General features: G+C 51.7%; 1 protein-coding gene across 4 annotated transcripts in view; it reads right to left on the bottom strand.

The window, feature by feature from the left end:
* ITGA9 (integrin subunit alpha 9) overlaps nt 1–23183 on the bottom strand; it is a 362074-nt gene that overhangs the window by 336277 nt on the left and 2614 nt on the right. For all 4 annotated transcript variants that reach the window (XM_023260749.2, XM_023260752.2, XM_023260750.2 and 1 more), the window contains exons 2-3: nt 8034–8161; nt 6261–6367 (exon numbers count right to left, since the gene is read on the bottom strand). In XM_023260749.2, coding sequence (XP_023116517.2) covers nt 6261–6367; nt 8034–8161 — 235 coding nt within the window. The remainder of the gene's footprint in view (nt 1–6260; nt 6368–8033; nt 8162–23183) is intronic.

Genomic DNA, 23183 nt, shown 5'->3' on the forward strand with positions numbered 1-23183 from the left:
CAACACCCCTGAGATAACCATTCTGGGGTCGAATGAAATACCCAGGTCACCAAAGAAGAGAGGGGCCTCTTTGGGGCTTGGTCATCCCTCAGATCATCTTCTGATGAAAATCACTGCCTGCCAGCCTCTTTGCTCTTCATTCCTTCAAATCCACCGCCCACATGACCCTTGAAGACAAGGCCACTCACCGCCCAAGGGCAAAACTACCGGAAATGTGAATCTGCCCACACATTGGTGCTTGCCCTGTGAGATTAAACTACACAGGAAAACCTCTTGTTGTTCCTTATACTGCAAACCACCTTCATTCCTCCCCACTTGATACAGTTTTGTGCCGACAGCATAGTTTCTCAAGGACCTGTGCAAATCTATCGCAAAGCACATAATCACTCCATTTCACCAAACAGTTGATTTCTTAAATTTTTAGCTCTGACTCAGTTCTGATGGCTTGCAAACTTGAATCACTTATCTAGTTGGCTGGTAAATTACTTCCAGTTTAGCTTATAGATTCAGCAAAGCCCTTGGCTTCCAGGGCTTACCATGTTTTATTGGACTTCTGGGCTGGAGGGACCGTACAAAGGGGCGGGTACTTATCATGGGGCATGCTGACTCTTCTAAGGAAGGACATTCTGCATTTAATGTCAAGTTTACTGTCTCCTCATTTGTTTTTGTTTTGTTTTTTTTAAGTGCCATAAATTGTTTAAGGAGTGATCTTGGAGAATTCCTAGAAAATCCAAATATTGCATTTCACAGTAAACTAAACTAAAATTCAGGCATACTGTGAGGTCAGAGATCAAAGTGTCAAAGGCAGTATGCATGTAGGGAAACAAAGAAGACTGTTTCTGAATATAAATTACAGAAAGAAGAGACTGTTTAGCCTTGATTATCATTATATATACACACACATGTCAATCTGACCCCTACATTAAAAAAAATTCCTAGGGACTGTCTCCAAAGGATTACTAACCCCATCCATCTCTCCAAATGAGTTCTGCCATGAGGGAGGAAGGGGGCAGAGCAGGGAAGAACAGGAAAAGAAGCGCATTCTCTAGAAACAACAAGACCAATCAAACTCAGATTCCAGATGATCTAAAAAGGGGAAGATGGTCTCACATTACCCCAAACCTTAGAATTTGACATCTTTCAAGTTATGAGGATTGTTTTTTACTACCCCCCCCCAAAAAAAAATCAAAAGGAGAAAATGAGCAATTTATTACAAAGGTCTTTTTTGTTGTATGGAAACAGCACGTCCTTCTGGGGGAGGGGGTGGGAGGATCCTGGGCCTCTCCCGATGGCTCAGCCACAAAGACACGTAGGTCCCCACCCCACCCTCTTACACAGATAGCCAGAGCTGTTACCACGCCTCAGGTCCACCCTGCACAGCCAGGGCCAGGCCCCAGGCCACCGAGAACACCCCACCCGGCAAGGAAGTCCCCCCCACCCCCCAGCCCTGCTCCAAGGGCTCCAAGGGAGGAGGGAGTGGCCTGGGAGGCCCAGGGAAGGGGCTTCTGGAATGCTGGGAAAGTCCTTCTGAGACTGCCGACCCAATGACAATTCATCGGAGTGAACACAAATCATCTGTGTACTTTCCTCCGTATGTGTTATAGCACATTAGACGTTCTCTGGCCATCACCACCAGAAAACACGGCTTTGAAAGAAGTGGACAGATGAGAAGTCGTGAGCAGACAGGGGCCTCCCTGATGTTTAGGAAGGACGAGGCATAGAGCCCAGAAGGCCGCTGCCACGAGGAATAATCTGGATGCTTCAATTATTTGTTGTCTGAGCCTTGGAGACTAATGACAAGCAGAAGACAGCAGACTTGAACATCCTGAGGTGCCCTCCCAAATCCAAGAAAAGGGCCCGTGCCTATGCGGAGTTGCCTGGGTGGCCATGGCAACAAAGACTGCTTCTTCTCTATTTCTTAAACGGTCGTCTGCACACGGGGGAGCAGGCAGACAGCGTGGGAAGGGCCTCGCCCCTAATCCGGATGCTGTGTTTGCATCTGGTATCATCTGGATGGAAAACAGGAAGGCACCACGACACCTATGAGCCCAGACTGCAGACACTAAGCCAAAGTCAGCGCACCAGAGCTGGTTGCCAGGTTCAGGGCTCAGAAAACGTCATTTGTCGATGAGACACTTGACACCCTGTCGCGGCTTTCAAATTCTCCATCTGTTCTATACTTGGAAGTCAGCACCTGATGCCATTTTCAAAAAAAACTCACCCCACCTCCCCCTCTTCAAAGCCACCATGGAATCCAATATTACGTTCCATGGGGACACAGGTCCCACGCTCACACCCCAGGTACCTCCTGAGTGCTCAAAGTGTGTTCGAATAACACCCACCTTCCTGTGTTTAATGTTGAAACAAATGCCTGCCTAGCAGAAAGCCTTGACAGGTAGATTTGACACCTTAAAGAAAAAGCAAATGGATACGAGGCCTCCAAAATGTAAATATGGATGAAGTCACCACTCCTTGTACCTTGTCACCTATCATTTCTAGGGCTGTTTTATAGCACTTTGCCTCATGCTTCTATCAACCACTCAGCCACCAAGAAGAGATGGCAACTGATTTGCTTCCTAATTGTTTTAATAGTGACGCCCTGCCCTTCCATTATTCAAACATACTTTTAGATACCCCTCCTTAGAGAGACCATCTCTAGGCACTGATAACTGACAGTGAAAAGGGTGAAAAAAATACGGTCTCTCCCCAGGCAGCTTCCATAAAAAAGGAGACACACATGCAAGATAAGCTACACTTACAAAGGTCACAACATAATGCTGAGTTCCGAACGACACACAAGATGCTAGGCTTATTCCAGAAAGCGCAGTCACCAATGACAGGCCTCAAGGAGGAAGCAGAGTCTCAACTGGGAGGACGGAGGGGGCTGGGAACAGAGGAGGCTCAGGACAAGCCTTTCTTAGCAAGACGCCACAGTTGCAAAAAGCCACCGGGACAACTCAACAACAACAAACAACCCAACTTAAAGATGGGCAAGGGAGTCAAACAGACATTTCTCCAAAGAGGACATACAAATAGCCAGGAAGCACGTGAAAAGATGCTCGGTATCACCAATTCCTAGGGAAATTCAAATCAAACCCACCATGAGACACCATCTTGCACCCATCAGGATGGCCACTCTTAAAGAAAAGAAGAAAAAAAGAAAAAAACCTGTCGGCAACGATGTGGAGAAACTGGAACCCTTCTCTTGTGCACTGCTGGTGAGAATGTAAAATGGTGCGGCCGCTGTGGGAAAACAGGGTGGCGGTGCCTCCAAAAAAATTGAAAATAGAATTTCCATAGGGTTTGGTGATGCCACCTCTGGACAGCTAGACAAAAACACTGAAACCAGGATCTTGCAGAGATCATCGCACACCTGTGGTCATAGCAACATTGTTCACAACAACCAGGCCACCCAAACATCCATCAGTGGATAGAATAGTATTCGGCCCTAGAAAAAAGAAATACTGTCACACGCTACAACACAGATGAAACTTGAGGACATCGTGCCAAGCGAAATAAGCCGATGGCAAGATAAATACTGCGTGATTCCACTCGCGTTGTTATCGAAAGCAGTTCAACTCTTAGAAACGGAAGGCTGGCGGTTGCCAGAGACTGGGGGGGAGAGGGATGGGGGTAAGCGTTCAATGCAGAGTTTGTTTTACCAGGTGAAGAAGTTGAGAGGTCTGTAGCCCAACAATGGGCACACCGGTAACACTACTGTGCTGCTCGCTTAAAAACGGGTAAGATGGTAAATTTTAGGTTGTGTCTTTGACCACAGTGAAAAAAACAAAGCCACGAGGAAAACGGATGCTGTTGGGTGCCCTCTTTCCCCAGCACCCACAGGCTGGCTTCTCGAATGAAGCCGGGCTCGTGTAAGACGTGAGGAAAACAGCTCTGCGTGCGATGAACGCGAACTGGGTTATCACGGCAGACTACCCTGCCGTGGCACCATCACCCTGAGCCCCAGCTCCGCCTTCTCAGCTTCCTTTGCTAACTCATCCCCACGATCCTCACTGCCGTTCATGTCCCCAGAGGTGGCCCCCTCCTCTGATTGGCAGTGACACAGAACTCTCTGGAAATAAGCTCTTGGCTGCACAGAGCTCATCTTTCTGTGGGAGGAAGAAACGTTTTCACAGGAGCAACCTCTGGCTCTAGGCTCCACGCGCCCTGCAGCATCGTGTGGGGTGCCTCCACCAGACCGCCACCGCCTCTGTGCTGGGTCTTGACCTCAGGCCACCCTGATTTATAGATGGATCAGCCTCTTCCCTCCTTTCTAGAGGATGGCGGACAACATTCCAGCCATCCTGGGGCCGAGTTGTCCGGTCAGGGTCAGGCCACTACGTCTGGAGGCCTGGAGATGGTCCAGGGCAGCCCGCAAACCGGACACAGAGACAAACAGAGGGGCTGGGGGCCCTGCGCAGACCGACAGTGGTTCCAGTAGGAAGGTCCCTCCACACTGGTGACAGCATCCAGCTGCTTCTTCCCTCCCCCAAGGGGCCTGACCAGGGGCAGATGCTAACTTTGTGGTGAGAAGGCAGGCCGAATTCACACAAATAGCCCCTTCCTTGGAGAAGTTTAACACAAAAGCGGGCTCCTCAGGCAGGGAAGGAAACATTTTGCCTAGATCCTGAAGGAAAACCTGTTTCTCCTGGGATAAAATATAAATATATAAAACCCTCAACCTTACAGCACGTGGCCCGGAGGAAGCCCTCAATGAATGGCAGCTGGTAGTGTTTTCCCTCCTTGATCTTCTGCTTTTATGAGAAAACGCTTCACACAGCTTCCAAGAAAAGCCAATGAAAAGAAAAGGCCTATGAAGTCAGAATGCTGGTTCTCTCAGTGGAGAGGGGCGTAGGGGAACACTCTGGCCTTAGCTATGGGGAAGCAGGAGCATGTGTACGAAAAGGTCACCAAGCCGTCCGCATCAAGTTGCGTGCGTCGGTATGGAGGGTGATACCTCCATAGGAAAGAGTAAAAGAAAAAGGAAGAAGTGGACAAAACTTCGGAGGCAGTTACAAACGCCTGTCTCGTGGAGTCCGGTAAAAGTCTCTGTGGCGACGGAAGGGTTTCCTCTGTGCGCTGTCCAACACAGTAGCCAGTAGCCACATGCTGTTACTTATCACTTGAAATGTGGCTAGTACAGAGGACTGAATTTTTGATTAGATTGGCTTAAAATGCACGGACTCCACGTGGCTGGCAACTACCTCGCTGGACGGCGTAGCTCCCGAAAAGCCTCCAGGACAAAGACTTTTCTTTGCGCCTCCTCAACGCACCTAACAGACCTGAGAAGGCCACATGCACTTTGGAAGCCAAATATAGTTGACCCTTGAATGACAGTGGGGGTTAGGGGCACCGACCCTCTCATGCAGTTGAAAATCTGCATATAACTTTTGACTCCCCAACAACTTCACGAATAGTTGACCTATTCGTTGACCTAACAGTTGACCAAGAACATCAAGGGGGTTAACACAGATTTTGTGTCTTATATGTACTACTCTCTTCTTACAATAAACTAAAGAAAACATTAAGAAAATCACACGGAACAGAAAATACACTTAGAGTGCTGTAAACCATCCACGAATAAGTGGACCCATGCAGTCCCAACCCGTGTTGTTCAAAGGTCAACTGTAGAGCGCCAAAAATAACATGGGTTTCCTAACATGTAATACTATATAGGAATAAATAGGAATAAACTGCTGATACACAAAAGTTAATCTCAGAAGTATTGAGTGAAAGAAGTCTTACACAAAAGAGCACACTGGTAGCTTTCCATTTATATGAAGTTCTAGAAAAATCGAAAGGAATCCATGGTAGTACTGATCATAAGAGCGGTTGCCTTGGGGTGGGAGGAACTGACTCGTAAGGAACATAAGAGAACTTTCTGGGATGACAGAGATAGTCCATAAGTCGATGGGGGTCAGGGCGTCACACAGGAGTGTACCTTTGTCAAAAATAAAACTACAATCTTAAGTTCTGTGCATTTTATGCTCACTATACCTCAACTTAAAAGATACACATTCACAAAAATACTTATGCAACAAACACGATCACGTTTCAACAGCCATATCTCCGCACCCTGGGACGGGCACTGAACATCTGACAGATGAAAAAAAATAAAAAGATCAGTCATCTGTTCAAGCAGTAGTCCAGAACGGGCAACAACCTCAAGGCCGTGCCCCTGTCACCGTGCCGCCCAGCCTTCCTAAGGCATCCAGAAGTCATTCACCCTCAGAGTGCCGCCCCCTCCCCACGGCACTTACCAGCACGCGGCCATCAGCCTTGGGCTGCCGGGCCAGGCTCACCCCCATCCACTCGTCATCCCTGTCTTCCCGGCAGGTCTTTCCACACGACATGCCCCGATTCTTCCCTGGATGAAAAAGAGAAAAGCCAGACTTGCTTAGAGAAATGATGTTCCGTTGGCTGCTTTTCAAAGGGTGGTCTACAGTCCAAGTGCTGGTCACCTGCCAGCGAGGAAATGAGGAACTTGGAACAAAATGGAAATCAACTCCAGCGCGATGCGTGCCGTTTGATTCAGCCAATACTTTTTTCATCGCAAGACTTCCTCGAGGGGGGAAGTGGTGCAGTGATTTACGTTCCGAAGCTAGCTCCTTCATCTGTTACGTACCAGTAATAAGCAGTTTGCAAACCGGACATTTTGAGCGGCACTAAAGAACACAATGGCACGATGGACAGCTCTCCTTTTCAGCTAACGAATATCATGACAAGTCTTCATTAAAAAAAAAAAAAATTAGAAGCTCTAGATGGGAAAGAACTTTGGAGAAAGTGAGGACACGAAGGGATTACAATGAAATAGCTCTCACTATGTACAGATCTATGTGTCACCTCTATTATCTCATTTGTCCTTCTCAAGGTAGTCAGGTAAGGTAGGTATCTTAGTCCTGACTTTACAGGCAAGGAAACTGAGGCCAAAGAGGCTGCGGGGCTTTCGCAGTAAGTCCCAACTAGTAACTAGCAGAGCTAGGCTCTGAACCCAGGCAGAGTCACCTGATTCCAAAGATGATGGACCATGTATTTTCCACTGGACTACAAGGTGAGCTTTGAAGTCTATCACATCTTTCCTTACTTAAAATATAAAACCTGCGATAAATTTTAATGGCCTCCCCCTTCATGCACAGCATGAAATCTTAACACTTTACTCCAGCCTACTGGGCCCTGTGTGAGCCAGCCCCAGCCCACCCTGCCAACCCCCTCCACTTCCGCTCCCGCCCACCACTCCAGCTGCACTGCCCTCACTCGGAGCTTTAAAATGGCACGTGCTTCCCTCTGCTTGGATGTTCTGCCTCCCGTACCTGCCCGGCTAACTACCGTGAGTCCTTCCAATCAGGTGTAGATCAACTACCCACCTCCCCTCTGGTATTCTTGCACTCAACTACTCATTTTAATGTCTCTTGGCCCACTAATTCGTAAGGTCGAGGATGGCAAGATCTTTGTTTTGTTCACCAGTATGTCTCAGTGATTAATGAGTAACAGGTACCTAGCATATGATGGATGGATGGATGGATGGATGGATGGATGGATGGATGGAAGGGAGGGGAGGGAGGAAGAGAGGGAGGGAAGGAGGGAGGGAGGAATAAAGGAGGGAGGGAGGGAGGGAGGAAGGAAGAGAGGAAGACAGGAAGGGAGGGAGGAAGAAGGGAGGAAGGGAGGGAGGAAGGAGGAAGGGAGGGAAGGAGAGAGGGAGAGAGGGAGGGAGGGAGGGAGGGAGGGAGGAATAAAGGAGGGAGGGAGGGAGGGAGGGAGGGAGGAAGGAAGGGAGGGAGGGAGGGAGGGAGGGAGGGAGGAAGAAGGGAGGGAGGGAGGAAGGAGGAAGGGAGGGAAGGAGAGAGGGAGGGAAGGAGAGAGGGAGGGAAGGAGAGAGGGAGGGAGGGAGGGAGGAAGAAAGGAAGGAAGGGAGGAGGAAGGGAAGGAGGAAGGAAGGGAGAGGGGACGAATGATCAGGCCACCCTGAGAAGAAAAAGAGGAAGTGGGAGGGCACGGAACCCATTTCCACCTTGGCAGTGATATCCACCCACCTCGAGCCATGTCTAATTCGGTGCATCTCCGGTCAGGGTTGGTGTGGACGCGGCACTTAAACACAGCCCCGGGGGACTTCACTGAAGTGCTGTACTTGGACTCTGCCTTTGGTGCGCCCACAAGGACCCTGCACAGCAAGAAGAAAGGACATTCTGTCACAACCCAGTACCGGCAAAGAGGAGGCCAATGCTTAAATCCTCACCCAGTGGTGGGTGGGCTGCCTGAATGCTCTAGGGGGCCCAAGGGGGAGGGCCCCCAACAGTGAGCCTGTTAGATTTTCTCCAGGCACATTACTTTTAAATGTTTATTTATTTTGAGAGAGAGAGAAAGAGAGAGAGACAGAGAGAGAGAGAAAACGAGCATGAGTGGGGAGGGGCAGAGGGAGAGAGAGAATCCCAAGTAGGCTCCACACTGACAGCACAGAGCCCGACACAGGGCTCGATCTCATGAACCGTGAGATCGTGGCCTGAGCCAAAATCAAGAGTCAGAGGCTTAACCAACCAAGCCACCCAAGCGCCCCTCTCCAGGCACATTTAAAGCTTAAGACTGGCTGGGAACACATCCAAGCAAAGAGTTCCTATCCACAATCTATGACGAACTCCTATAAATCAGAAAGAAAAAAAAAATACAGACCAATAGAATAGTGGGCCAAATACTTGACGAAAGGAGATAACCAAATGGCGAATGAACACAGACGAGGTCCTCAACTGCATTAGTTGTCAGAGAAACCCAAGTGAGAGGCCACTTCACACCTACTAGAAGGCGAAACCGAAAGGGCCGAAAATGCCAAGTGCTGGCCAACCACAGCTCCGCGGGTAAATCTCACAAATACAACACCGGGCAAAAGACAGGAGGGCCAACGGGTACTCACTGAGTCCACTTATCTGAAGTTCGGAGCAGGTGAAATTTAACTGGTGCTAGAGGTCATGCTATGGGTTTCTTCTGGAGAGGAGCAAGGGGGCTGGTGTAGCTAGGGAGAGGGGGCTTTCCAGGGGTGCTTATCATGTTCTATTTCCAACCTGAGTAGCGTCTACTCAGATTTATGATAATTCATTGAATTGCATATATATGACATGGGTACTTTCCTGGATGTGTGGGACGCTTTAGTAAAAAAAAATAAAAATAAAAAGCAGGAAATTTAGAGATGCCATTTCTCTTCTGTGCCCCCCTCTTCCCCTCCCCCCCCCACAAAACACACGTACTTAGGGGGCAATAGGAAAGGAACAGCAGGAGTGTCGAATTATAAACCACATCCTCTGTCCCAAGGCAAACCAGAGATAGAATAGTTCACATGTGAATAAGGGCAAGAAGGAAGCTCTACATCCTTTATCTTGAACCGGAAACTGCCGGGGTCAGCGGGGTGGGGGAGGATGGCCCCTGCAGGGCCCCTCCCCACTGGAGGAAAAGAGCAAGCCATGCTAAGAAGACAGACGAGACATATTCAGGGCTGTGTGGACGTAGGACATCGGGTGGGGTGGGGGGGCGGGGCAGGACTCGCAACAAGCTCCCTACAGATGTCACAGAAACGATTCTGCCCTGCATTTGTATGCACTGTTTCCAGAGTGATCAAGAGCAGTGTTTATTTATTTTTATTTTTAAAAAATTTTTTAATGTTTATTTTTTTTTATTTTTGAGACAGAGAGAGACAGAGCATGAACGAGGGAGGGGCAGAGAGAGAGGGAGACACAGAATCGGAAACAGGCTCCAGGCTCCGAGCCATCAGCCCAGAGCCCGATGCAGGGCTCGAACTCACGGACCGCGAGATCGTGACCTGAGCTGAAGTCAGACGCTTAACCGACTGAGCCACCCAGGCGCCCCAAGAGCACTGTTTAGACTACTAAGCGGCACCAATCAGGCAGGGTGTGCTGAGCCACAAGCCATTTGGAAGAGGACTTGTAAGGTGAGACCCTGAACAAGACCTACGCCGATGTCCAAAGAGCAGAAAATTCCAAGCCACTGCTCAACGAGAACATGACCTGCTCCTTACGTCTAGCAGCCTAGAAAGGAGATGCCGTTCACCTGGAAAGGTTCCAGGCACATCGTGAAGTGTGCTGTGCCCCCTACCCTGCGACAGAAAGCGTTATCCCTCATGTGTCTGTGGAAAAGTAGCCTAGCAGAGGTTAGAATGACCCCAGAGAGCCTCCCTGGAGATGTGGCCCAGGCTCCCCTCACTTTGTCCTGGAAGCCACCTTCACCTTGGGGTCATGACATCCACCCCTACCCTGGCAGCAGAGTGACGATGTTCCCTCCCCAGCACCCCAGCTGAAAGGAGTGGAGGTCTATACGTCAGATAACAAAAGTCTGGGACCTTCAGATGGACCCTCAGCAAAGGCTGGACACCCATACTAATCCGGCCCAGAGACACGGTATCAGGTTCACGGGAAGGGACGTGGGTCCTGTCTTTGTAGGCTCCACACTCAACGTGGGGCTCGAACTCACGACCCTGAGATCTAGAGTCGCACGCTCTACTGACTGAGCCGGCAAGAATGTGGGTCCTGTCTTAATTCCCGGCGCCCTGAGCCCAATCCCTCAACGCCCACACATTGACGACACAAAGGGTCACCAAGGGGGGCGCCTGGGTGGCGCAGTCGGTTAAGCGTCCGACTTCAGCCAGGTCACGATCTCGCGGTCCGGGAGTTCGAGCCCCACGTCGGGCTCTGGGCTGATGGCTCGGAGCCTGGAGCCTACTTCCGATTCTGTGTCTCCCTCTCTCTCTGCCCCTCCCCCGTTCATGCTCTGTCTCTCTCTGTCCCAAAAATAAATAAACGTTGAAAAAAAATTTAAAAAAAAAAAAAAACAAAGGGTCACCAAGGATCTCTGGGGACACGCGGAGCCAGGAAGACCCACCCTCACCGGAGCATTTCCTGCCAGGTGGTCTTGAGAGTTGGTACTCGATTGCGGGCGGGGGGCGGGGGGTGAGAGGAACAGATCCCCGAGCTTCCCCAGGGCCCCTCAGCAGCACCCCGGGAAGCTCGCCGGCTGCTCCCTGCTCCTGCAGCCTCCCCACGGGGGGCCCCAGCTGCAGAATCCCCAGGCAGAAGCAGGGCTGCACCCCCAGCCTCCAGAAATCTCAGCGAGCACTTTCCCTCGCAGGGCGGGCGGCTGGGCCGGCTCCTGGCGGCTCCAGCTCAAACGCAGGATGACACATAAAACGCAACCCCGGCGAGAAGAAAGCCACATTAAGGGACCGGCTTCCCCCCTGGCTTCTGGGGCTGAGCCTCAGAGCCACCGGGGCCAGCAGAGGGTTGCTCGCGATAAGGCCCGTTATGTTTTCACAGGTGAGAAGAATTAGCAGTTTGACGGGTCTAAACTGCCGAACCGTCCTCCGCCTTTCCACGTGTCAGGTCGTAGAAGCCTGGGAACATAAAACGCCTCCTGCGCTCGAAAACCCCAGCGGGACAGGGCTGGGCCCACAAGTTCCCACAAACTCCAAATTTACATTAGCTCGGCGAATACATGCCACTTGCAATTCACTTTATTAAAAACCACGAAAATTAGACAAAGGGGAGAAGTATTCACACAGCAAGGAGGGGAAACGGCTGCAAGGAGCAAGCTGTTTCTCCACCGCATCCCCCAAACCGGCCCTGGGACCCCGGTCCTGTCAGAGAGTGCCACTGGGCCGAAGTCACAGACCCAGGGTCACGGCTTATCCCGGGAAGGAAGGGACCCCGGAGAGCCGAAATCCCAGGCGCTGGTGCTTCCAGCCCAGAGCGGAGACTGAGAGGGACAAAGTTCGTAACCGAGTCTAAGGTGGAGAAAGGATCCGCTGGATGAGCTTTTTCCCCTTCCAAACCCACGGTACTCAGCGGTTCTAGCGATGGCTGATCGAGCACTGATAACAACCCTTTGGTTCCAAGTCCCCGTCAGCCGGTCGGACGAGAAGGTTTTTCCAAGTCCTTTGCAATGGGAAACGAAGCAGGAGATAAGGGGGCGTGTGCACACACACATGCGCTCCCGGGGGCGGCGCGGTGGAGCCCCGGCTTGTATCTCTGTGTTTACAGAACGCTGTGGCTTCCTCCCCCGCCTGGCGTTGCTCTGGGGCAGCTCTGGGGCTGCTTGCCCAGCAGCAAGACCGCTGCCGTAGGCCAGCCCATGAGCCGGTCTCTTCTGAAGTCAGTTCAGCTGGCTGTCTGCCAGGCCGATCCCGAGAGACAGAGCGTGCGACCGCCCAGAGTTCACGACAAGCCACCGCACAGACGCCATCCGCCTCTTCTCGTCTGTTATTCTCTGGGTTATAAAGAGACAGCCCGTCACTTCCCAGAGCCCCCCACAATCTTCCCTGGTACCTTCGACACGACCCTGAGATGGCGCCTTCCTTTGTACGGTTGCCACAGGAAAGGGCCCAGGTGTCCCCGCCAACAGGCTCCCATCAACAAGCCATCAGGCCGATTCTCACCCTTGCTTGCTACTTCACGTGTGGTCCTCAGACCAGCAGCAGGGAAAGCAGGGGAAATGCCCGGGAGCTTGATGGAAAAGCAGGACCTCAGGCCTCAGCCCCCCAAATCAGAACGCGCATCTTAACCGGCCCTCCTGGCGATGCGGAGGCTAATAACACGCTATACAACCCCCTACGTGGACGACAAATAATCGCGCTCCATCTGCAGCCAGTACGAACGGATGACTCTTGAGAAAGGAACCCTGCTCCTATCCCACCCCTAAAGATGCGCTCAAACTTCAAGGACATTTCAGACTCCTCTCCTTAACTCGTTACTTTAGATTTCTAATGACGAGGACAATCAGGGTGTATCAGGCACTTGGAGGGCGCAGGATCTGGGCTAGCCGGGTATAGCACGCACCCCGGCGGTCGAGCGCACTGCCCACCCCCCTATTCTGCCCACCCCACGTCAGCCAGAAGGGAGGAAAAGGGACCCAGAAAGCGCAGGGCGACCAGTCTGCAGCCAGCCACCACAGTGTGATCTTGCCCAAGAAAAGCCCTCACGAGGCTCTTCGGGTGGTTCCCGGGTTGACACTTTGATTTGGAGCTTCTGTCACGCCAAAGAACAGGGGTTTAAAATAGAAAGAAGCCCTTTCTCCTCCCCACCAGGCTGAATGTCAATCACGTCCTTGGTTTTCTAAAACGCGTATGTGGCTGGCACATACCCAGAGGTGATGCCCAGAGGTTTGCTTTTTTTTTTAAGAAGAAATCATCAACACCTATCTTTTTTTTTTTTTTTTTTTTTTTAGAGAGGGAGAGAGCATGAGAGGGGGCGGGGCAGAGAGAGAGAGGGAGAGAGGAAGAATCCCAGGCAGGCTCCACCCCCAACACAGAGCCTGACATGGGGCTCAATCCCACGACCCTGGGGTCATAACCTGAGCCGAAATCAAGAGTCGGACACTCAGCTGACTGAGCCACGCGGGCACCCCCAGATTTGCCCCTCTTAATGAGTAGTTCACACACCTGTCTGGAAATGTGGGCCCATCTGTCCACCTGCCAACCCGGGTTATGCTCACGGGTTGTCTGATTTCTTGCTCAAGGCAACCCTGTCGGGCAGCTTCCCATGTGCGCTTTACTCAGAGATGAGGTTACGCTGCTGGTAAGCTGGGATTTAAACCCGGGGCATCCGTGGCCAGTCCTCCAAACTCCGCCTCTCCAACACAGCCACCCCCCTGGTTCTGAAGCCCTCCCTCGCATCACCGGAGCAGACGGCAGGTAAACTCCCTGGCCAGCGGGCAACAGAAGAGGACCGAGCTGCCTCCCTGGGGAAGGCTCCCTCCCTACCCACAAAGACCTCAGCAGTGATTCCCCAGGGCGAAATCACAGCCGGGAGGACAACAACTGGGAATGGAAAACCTTAAATGCATTAGGTTTGCGCTCACGCATTTGAAGCCAAAGCCAAAGCTTCCCCAGAGACACGTGTCAGTGACAGGCGTGGAATTCGTTCATTGCGTGTCCCACAGGACCACCCAAGGAATCCCTCCCGTCCCTCCGTCCCTTACTGGGCAAAAAACAGCTGAGATCTGAACACACAGGGGGCTGTTTGGGGCCAGGGAGCCACCTCTGACCGCACGGAACCCTTCCCCCCCCAGAGAGAGGAGACTCTGGGGCCAGTGCTTGCCAACTGGAGCTGGGGACCCGGAAGGCTTCGGAAGCTCCTCTTTTTATGTTTGGAGAAACTGAGGCTCCAGCTCAAAACACTGGATACTAACTGCTTTTCAGGGGGTTGAAACTAATAGTTCCACTAGAATTCTAGGCTTTGAGGGCAAATTACTCAGGGTGGTAATTTGGCAAGAAGCACAGGGTTCAAGTTCTGCCGCAACCACTGATAAGCTATGTGACCTCAGGCAAGTTTCTTAACTACTCCGGGCCTCGGTCTTCTTCTTCTGTAAAATGGGAAAAAAATAAAAATATACCTAGTAAGGGTGCTTGCGAGGTGGAAGACAATGTTTATAAAGTACCTGGCACAAAAGGGGTGCCTGGGTGGCTCAGCCGGTTAAGCATCCGACTTCGGCTCAGGCCATGATCTCGCGGTCTGTGTGTTCAAGCCCCATGTCGGGCTCTGTGCTGACCGCTCGGAGCCTGGAGCCTGCTTCACATTCTGTGTCTCCCTCTCTCTCTGCCCCTCCCCCACTCGTGCTCTGTCTCAAAAATAAACAAACTTTAAAAAATATATATTTTTTAATAAAAAATGTACCTAGCACCGCACTTGGTACAAAGTAGGTGTTCAGTGAGACATAAGACTGTTCGACATAGGCCAAACACCCTCGCACCGAACTCAACCCCGCTCCCCCTCTTGGCAGAACTCCCAGGAGCTCCTCAGAACCTGGAATTCATTTAGACCCTTAGCTGAGGTCACAGAAATCCAGGAATGGCTGGGACACTTTCGCCACTAGCAGTGGACTGCAAAAGTAGTCACGATTCGCCATCCCTCCCGTATCCACGCCTTTCTTCCTGGTACCTCGCAGCTTCTCCCATCAGGAGGTGGAGTCTGTCTCCCCCTCTTGAATGCGGGCAGGCCCCGGAACTTGCCTCGGCCAGCACCATGTGACCGAGGGGGTGGTTTGACTTCCCAGCTCGGGCTTCAAGAGACCGCGCGTGCCTCTGATTGCTCCCTCGGCACCTTGCCCAGCGCATGCACAAGCCCAGGCTGCGGGAGCACGAAAGACACATGGAGATGGGCCGTCTCACCTGAAGCCATCCCAGACCAGCCGGCCCGCCTGCCTGCCCAGAAGCTGAGAGCAGACGCGTGAGGGAGCCCAGTGAGAGAAGAACCATCCCGCTGAACCCCGCCGAAACCGCCAACTACAGACTCAGTGGTTTAAACCACTGAGTTTGAGGGTGATTTGCGACGCAGCAACACTGTGGAAGCAGAAAAGAGATACAGCATCAAGGCAGGACACGCTACTTCTGAAGGGACCTTATGGCCACCCAGGGCCACACACTTTTACTGAGGGCCCTGATATGGGAAAGGCAGGGTGGGGTGGCAGATTCGGCCCCGAAGAATGTGGCATCTCCTCTCCAGCTCTGTGACCTCGGGCAAAGCCCCCTGAGCACCCCGGCCCTCCCTCATCTTTAAAAGATAGTACAGGGGCTCCGGGGTGGCTCAGTTGGTTGAGCAACCGACTCTTGGTTTCAGCTCAGGTCATGATCTTATGGTTCAGGGGCTTAAGCCCCATGCTGGGCTCTGCACTGCCAGTGTGGAAACTTCTTTAGATTCTCTCTCTCTCTCCCTCCCTCTCTTTTGCCCATCACCTGCTTGTGCTCGCCCTCTCTCTTTCTCAAAACAAATAAATAGACATTTAAATTTTTTTAATTAAAAAGAACAAAAATAAAAGGTAATAAAAACACACAGTCCCCTTCGCAGTGCAGCAGGGAGACACAAAAAGAAATGGCAAGTGTTGGGGGTGGGGTGCATCCAGGATGGCCTGACTTTTGAGAATGGGGTAGGAGTTTTCATCTGCCAAGGCCAAGAGCAGACAGAAATGCTCCCAGAAAAAGCATCAGGGCACTTTTTCTTCCTCCTTTGGAAATGGATACCTTGGACAGGGACTCGGTGAGGGAGGGGACAGCAGCCAGCCTGACCCTGGGAACAGCCAGCCAGACAAGCATTGAGTCAGGCCCACCTGGGTTCAAATCACAAGCCTGCCATCTACGTGCTGGATAACCTCGGATCTGGCTTCTGCACCTCAGCCGCAGCTCCCACTGCAACAGAGTAACCATGAGCACAGCACCCTTGGCACATAGAGAGTACTCATAAAAGGCTGGCGATAATCCAGCTCAGAAAATGCTAAGTCTGAGAATGAAACAGGTGAGTTCATGCCCAACTGGGGAAGAGCAGAAACACAGGCAGGGCCCCCCCCCCCCCCCGCCCTTGGAGAGGCATCAGCCTGCTGGTCGCCCTGGCAGGGAGTGAAGGGCCCTCAGAGCCTGCCGCCCTGCCCTGGCCGGGGCCTCGGGTCTTGGCAGATGCACTGAGAAGCAGCAGCTGCAGAAGGGAGCATGGTGAAAGGGCCAATGTTTTCCTTCCCCACCTAAGAGCATCAAGGACACATTAAAATCCAAGGGAGGAAAGCTACAGACATCACGGAGATGAGTAAAAGCCGTGCGTGAGGTCTTCCTGGTAGTTTCTTGTGATGATTTTCTTCTCCAAGAACAATACTTTTCTTTTTTGCTAAAATTCTCACCACCCCCTCCCAGACTTATGTGGAGCCCAGGATGGGGGCCAGAGCTCCCCATACCAGGGGCGGCCTCCCACCTGCTGAGAGAAGAAAGCAGCCTGCAGAGCCCTGGGATGGACAATCCCACGGGTCTCCAAGTAAAGGAGCCATCTCAGGGCCTTTCTGGAAGCAGACAGCATGTAAATGAACACACAGAAATGCAGATTTACGTAGAGCACGACCACAATTTTAGAGACCACACATAATGAGGGGTGCGTCTTAACACAAGACTATCTCATTCATTTCTGTATTGAGTATTGACACTCAGATCATGATAAATGAATAAAGGATTCAACAAATGTACCAAAAGCAAACTCTTTTAGCATCGAAAGTCAGGATAAAGATGACCATTAGTTCCACAAGTCAAATCAAAGTAACAAAAAGGGTAACTACCAGTGTTGATCGAGGGTGTCCTACAAAGTAACAATGCGGTAAGTACTAGTATTTACCCAGGGTTTCCTTTGTGCTGGAGGCTGTGTTCCAGGCTCTGCAGAGATCATCTCATTTAATGCACTCAACCATGTGGTGAGAGAAACGCTTTATTATTACTCTTTTCCAAAGAGCTGAACGAGGACTCAAACACCTGAAGGGACTGACGGTCCTACAAACGTCTCCGAGGCTAAAATAGCCAACTGGGGGCAGGGCTGACCTTGAAGCCCACCCTCGTGGCCACCAGGCACTTAGGCATCTCAGAAGCCCCCCCTTTCATGGCCTGGAAACCATGGGTTTGGCTGTTGCTGGGGAATCAGGGGCCACAATGAAGGCAGAGCCAGGAAGAACCCCGCTCCCTGTGCCTGGGACATTCGCTCTGGAGGCGCCATCCTGGTGGGTAAGAGGTGCAGTCCCGCCTTTAGAAGACCCTGCACCATGCCAGTTTCGCTCCAGGGGGTGTGCACCCCGCAGCGCTGGAACACCACACATCCAGGACAGGGTAGGAGAGGCCACCTAGGCTTCAACGTACCAAGGGATGTGCGGAAATGGAGAAGGTTGGCTTTGTGCTTGTTATCTTCAGGTTCTGGGGGACACAAGTCATCCTGTCTCGCGTGTCGGCCACTCGTGCAGAAAGTCAGTGTGGGTTTCTTCAATAAAGTTATAAATCCAGGGGTGAGTCCTAACCACTGGCTGCCATGGCTACCTTCCCTAGCTCCTCTCCAAACTAAGCTGCTTAAATGGAGATAGAAGGTAACAAACTCAGCCCAGGGAGATTAGGATGAATACATGGAATAGTCCAGAATGTGCCATCTTCCCTAGGACACTTCTTACCTTCACACAGACTTGGGGTGAGAGCAGGCCTACAAATGTCCCTGGCAGAATCAATGGGTCCCTGTTTACCCAGTGATCAAGCATCTCTGGAAAACAGAACCCCCAGAATCCCTCCACCTGTGCCCAGTGGATCATCAATAAGTACCCCAAAGGATGTCACAGGGAAGTTACCACTGCTATAATTCCAAAACTTTTCCAGAAAAGCCGGGAAGGAAAGAACCTTACGAGACAGATGCTTGGATGCCTTGAAGCCCCAAACTTAGACTCCTGACTCTGTGAGAGGCATAAGCACACTCCCACGTCTACCACTTTGGCCAGGTGACCTGGGCAAGCAACACCTCTGTGTTTGTTTTCTCCTTCGTGATTGGGGCTAGAATGACAACCAGCCGACACTTGAGAACATTCAACGAGCTAGAGGACATAAAGCACGTAGAACAGCACTCAACACCTGCTAAGGACTCAGTAAGGGCATAGCTGCGGCCACCATGTTGTTTCTGCTGGGAACTGAAACTCACAGCATGAGTCCCTTCTAACGTTCCCCCACAAAGCACAAACCGGGGACCCAGTGAGGCTGTAGTTTCAAAGACTCCAGATCTTTCCCAATCTTGGATTCACTTTCCAAGGTTCTGTCAAAAAGGAAGGTCCTGATAAAACACTTTCTTCTGCTTTGGTTGGTCACCAACCCACTTGGCTTGATGGTTTGTGGTTTGTGAAGTCCCAGGAAGGAAGTGCTGCTGCTCCCTCTGGTCGGGAGCTCATCAGCTGCCCGATGGCTCAAGGTAATGGCAGGGGGGGTCTCTCTCTCCTCCATCCCTCACCTGTGACTTCTCTGAAGTCAGGAAGAGGCGCCCTGTGTGAAAGTTGGCAGCTAGAATGCTCTGGAGTCTGCTTCAGGCCAGATTTCTAATGTCCCCCGTGCTGACCCAGTGCAATAAGGCACAGATAATCCCCAGCCACAACTGCTGGCCAAGGAGCACATCTCCTGCCTTCCTAACACAGCAATCCACAAATGATGGGTTCCGTGGCCACCATGGAGCCGTGCATCCCCTGTGCCACCTCGTGCCATTCAGCTGCAAGTCAGCCAGCAGTCCCCACCGGCAGCCCCTTCAGGAAGGCCACAGCAATCAAGCCAAGGCCACACTCCGCCCAGGGGGCAGCAGCCAATGACTGATTATGACGATCACGGTTGCGGGGGGGGGGGGGGCGTCCTGTTAAGTTGGTGGACATCTTAATCAGGTCAACAGCACAGTCTGAGGCTCTCTCTGCCCGGTCTTGCTCCCTCCCCCTTGCTCCTCCCCAGGCCTTGTCCCCCCACCTAACACGTCCCTTGCACTGCTACCTCTGCCTTAGCATCTGCTCCCAGAGGACGCACACGGACAATGTGCGTTGATCACCGAGGCTGGGGCAGGCTTCGGACAAGGCGTGGAACTCTAAGCTCCAGTTCTCTGACTGGCACACTGTAAACCACCAGCCAGGCGGTCCCAAAGATTCAAGTAAAGACTATCATGCCTATGAGAGCGTTTGATCTCTTGGAGATAGATGCCCAGCAGATAATATCTGATCGAATTGCTGATTTTTATTTCTTAAAGTTACAGGCTGCTCCCTTGATTTCTGAGGGCGACACAGAGACTGCTTTCTAATACACATGAAAACATGTTCCCTAGACAAATCACAGTAAAAGCTATCAGAGAAAGACCATTTCCGGACGTCAGCGGGGAATCAGAGCTGGCTGGGGCCCAGTTCTTCACACCCTCACACCCAGAGCTGTTAGTGACTAGCTGAGAAAAGTCATCTTCTTGTCTCTGAAGTTTCTCCCCCGGGCAAGACAGCTGCCTCAGACCGACGGCCAGCAATCAGCACTAGCTCTGCAAACAGCACCCTTGCCAGCTTCCCCAGATCTCCAGGGAAACACCCCGGAAACCCCAAGAGACACTTTCTGGGTCCCCTTAGAACTTGGGCCTCACACACGCACCGTGCCTTCCTGAGAGCATGAGACGCGGGCTCTTCGGGGCAGTAAGACCCAGGAATAAGGTCTGAAAATGCTACATCGAGGAAAGCCAGATGGGGAAGTGGACCCACACTCCCAGCTGAGGGCCTGGCGTGGGACAGCAAAGACCTCCATCACACGGGGTTCGAGAAGGCCCGGCTGCCACTGCCATTTCTGGGTGTCTCCTCACAAAGATGGGGTGCAGCAGGGCCCGTGATCCCACGGTCCGCCTTCTCAAGGTTCTACGTTCACAAGGGTCTCCCCTCTGCCCGTCGGAACAACTGTGTCTGCCCAAGGACAAGCCTCTCTCCCATCAGAGCCCGTAGCCTACATTTTGCCTGGGATGCTAGAACCGCATGATCTCCTCACCCATCAGACAGTGGATGGAGTTTTCGTTCTTGAATCCCTCCCCCTTAGCGCTCCAGTGTTTGACCAGGGAAAAGACAAAGAAGTGAGCCTCCCTGGCTGTCCGTTGCTAATTCTGAGTTCGATTTAAGCACCCACACTTGTTTCGACACACAAACCCTCCAAGGGTTGATTTTTTCCTTTTTCTCATGTTGCCTGTCGATCTTTGTCTAGCCCTTTAAGACTTAATTTGTTGCTCTAAACCAGCACCATCCAGAACTTTCTGCCACGGGGCGCCCGGGTGGCTCAGTCTATTCAGCCTCCGGCTCTTGATTTTGGCTCCAGTCATGATCTCACGGTTCATGCGATTGGGCCCCAAGTTGGGCTCTACACCGACATTGGGAAGCCGGCTTGGGATTCTCTCTCTCTCTCTCTGCCCCTCCCCTGCTTGTTCTCTCTCTCTCTCAAAATAAACTTAAAAAACAAAAACAACCACCTTTCTGCTCTAAGTGTTCCGTGTACTGCCCAGTCCCATAGCCACCAGCCACATGCGGATACTGAGCACTTGAAACGTGGCTAGTGTACCTGAGAAAGGGAATTCTTAATTTTGTTTGGTCGTAATTAATTTTAATTTAAATAGCAATACACCTGGCCAATGGTAACGGCATTGGCAATGCAGCCAAACTGTCTCGCTTGTTCTTTTCATTCTCAACCTTAATGCACACTGAGAATGCTGTGTTCTCCTTGGCTCTGAATTACCTCCTATTCCTCACTGAATGCTCTTCTGACAACCTTAACAAAGCAGAAAGCCGGCGTGTCTTCCATTTCCGAGCACTTGCTCTGTGCCTGAGCACAGCCGTCTTGATGTGTCCCGGGAGATGGGGCAGGAAGCGCGTCGCCAGAAAGGAAGCCAATGCACCCAACCACCTCGGACTCCAGGGCGTCTGGGGCACAGAGGAAGGAGGGCAGGGGAGGGGTGTGAAAGAAACCCACTCTGGGGGCTGGACGCCAGCCGGGGCTGCATTTATTTATATCACAGGGTGTTACAGTCGTCTGCCCTGCAGCTGAAGAACCGGTACATGTCTAAGGGAAGGGGACAGAAATCGGCTTTGTCCATGTTCCCTGGCAGCTACTACTGTGGCTCAAAGGGTGCAAGGAGACCCCGGGCACGGGGGCGGGGGGACAGGAGGGGAAGCGGGCCCTGGCAGGCAGACACCCTCGGAGTGTGGTTGGAAAGGAGGAAACTGAGTCATTTGCATGTTTGCATCCAAACAGATACAAATGACACCTGCAGCGCTGTCCAGGATATCCTGGTCCACCTGGCCATGGGGACAACCGTCACTGCCTAGAGCACGGCCACAGAGGGACCGTTCAAGCCAAACACTTGGAGAGATGCTGGGTCTGGGGCTCTGCTCTCAATGCAGTATGACTGCAGAAGCCGTGTTCAAGCCTCCAGGCTTAGAAAAGCAAGGTTATTACCCCCATCTGTTACAGAAATCGTGACAATTTTGGCTTAAAAGGAAAAGAACTGACAGGTATGCTGGGTTATGGGGTTCGGGAACAAATGCGAGCTCTGCTGGCAGGGGCATACGAGAGCACTGTGACCCGCGCCCCGGTCCGCCAACACCAAAGACCCTCAGCTCTGCCACTTGCAGAGCCCACGCTGGCTCCGGTGGCCGGGCTGTCCCCCCCCCCCCGTGTTCTCCAGCACATTCTTCCTGCTCCTCTGCCCTACTCCCAACAAACCCTTCTACCTGTACAAAGGTGTTTAATTAGCATGAAGCTGACTTATTAAACCATTGATACCGAATTCGGAGGCTAAGGAGTAATTTCTTAAGAAAGGCACCAGATACAGAGAAAGTTTAACGTTTTCCTCCATTTCAAAGTTTCAAGGGATTACTTTTCCTTCTCGTATCTCTTACCTCCTTCATCCATTCTATTCGTGACCTTTTGAAGTTCCCCTCTTGCAGATAGCTAAGCTCCTCTAAAGCAATGGATGCAGCCCGTTAGCATATTACTCCAAAACTCCAGTGCCTGAGAAAGTAATGCATTTTCTAAAGCACACGCTTTAACTTCACTGGCACTTGGAAAACGCATAGAAAATGCCTCAAAACCTCCCTCCTCTCAGACCCAGCCATTCTACGCCCAGGAATTTATTCAAAGGAAATAATTAAGGATGTCCGCAAGGCTTTAGTTACAAGGATGTTTACCCCTGCTGTTGTTTATAATTGTGAAGAATTGGAAACAACCTACACGTCCCTCAGGCAAGGCTAAAAGATCCAGGGTCCTGGGACTGCCTGGTAGGAAGAGACGAACAACCAGTCGCTAAGTCAATCAACCAACCACAGAGCTACAAGTTCAGATAGAGATGTAGGGTAGATCCAGATTCCACAGGGCCCGAATCATGTAAATTTAGGGTGACCACCTTTAAGAAAATACAAAACAGGGGCGCCTGGGTGGCGCGGTCGGTTAAGCGTCCGACTTCAGCCAGGTCACGATCTCGCGGTCCGCGAGTTCGAGCCCCGCGTCGGGCTCTGGGCTGATGGCTCAGAGCCTGGAGCCTGTTTCCGATTCTGTGTCTCCCTCTCTCTCTGCCCCTCCCCCGTTCATGCTCTGTCTCTCTCTGTCCCAAAAATAAATAAACGAAAAAAAAAAAGAAAATACAAAAGAAAATGAGGTACAGGGGCTCGGTGGGGGTCCATGTGAGTGAGGGGCCTCTGGTGGAAGTTTCATTAGCCTCACGGCAAGTCTAGTCTCTAGGGAAAAGGAGAAAGGAGGCAATGCTGGAAGTCTGTTGCTTCAAGAGCTGCAGCTTACAAAGTCTGGGCAGCATAATCAGCTGAGAATAATGTTCAAGGCCTAAGACAAAGAATACTGGGAGGAAAGCAGAAGAGAGAAA

Source organism: Felis catus, chromosome C2 (genome assembly GCF_018350175.1).
Source record: "Felis catus isolate Fca126 chromosome C2, F.catus_Fca126_mat1.0, whole genome shotgun sequence".
NCBI classification, from domain to species: Eukaryota; Metazoa; Chordata; class Mammalia; order Carnivora; family Felidae; genus Felis; species Felis catus.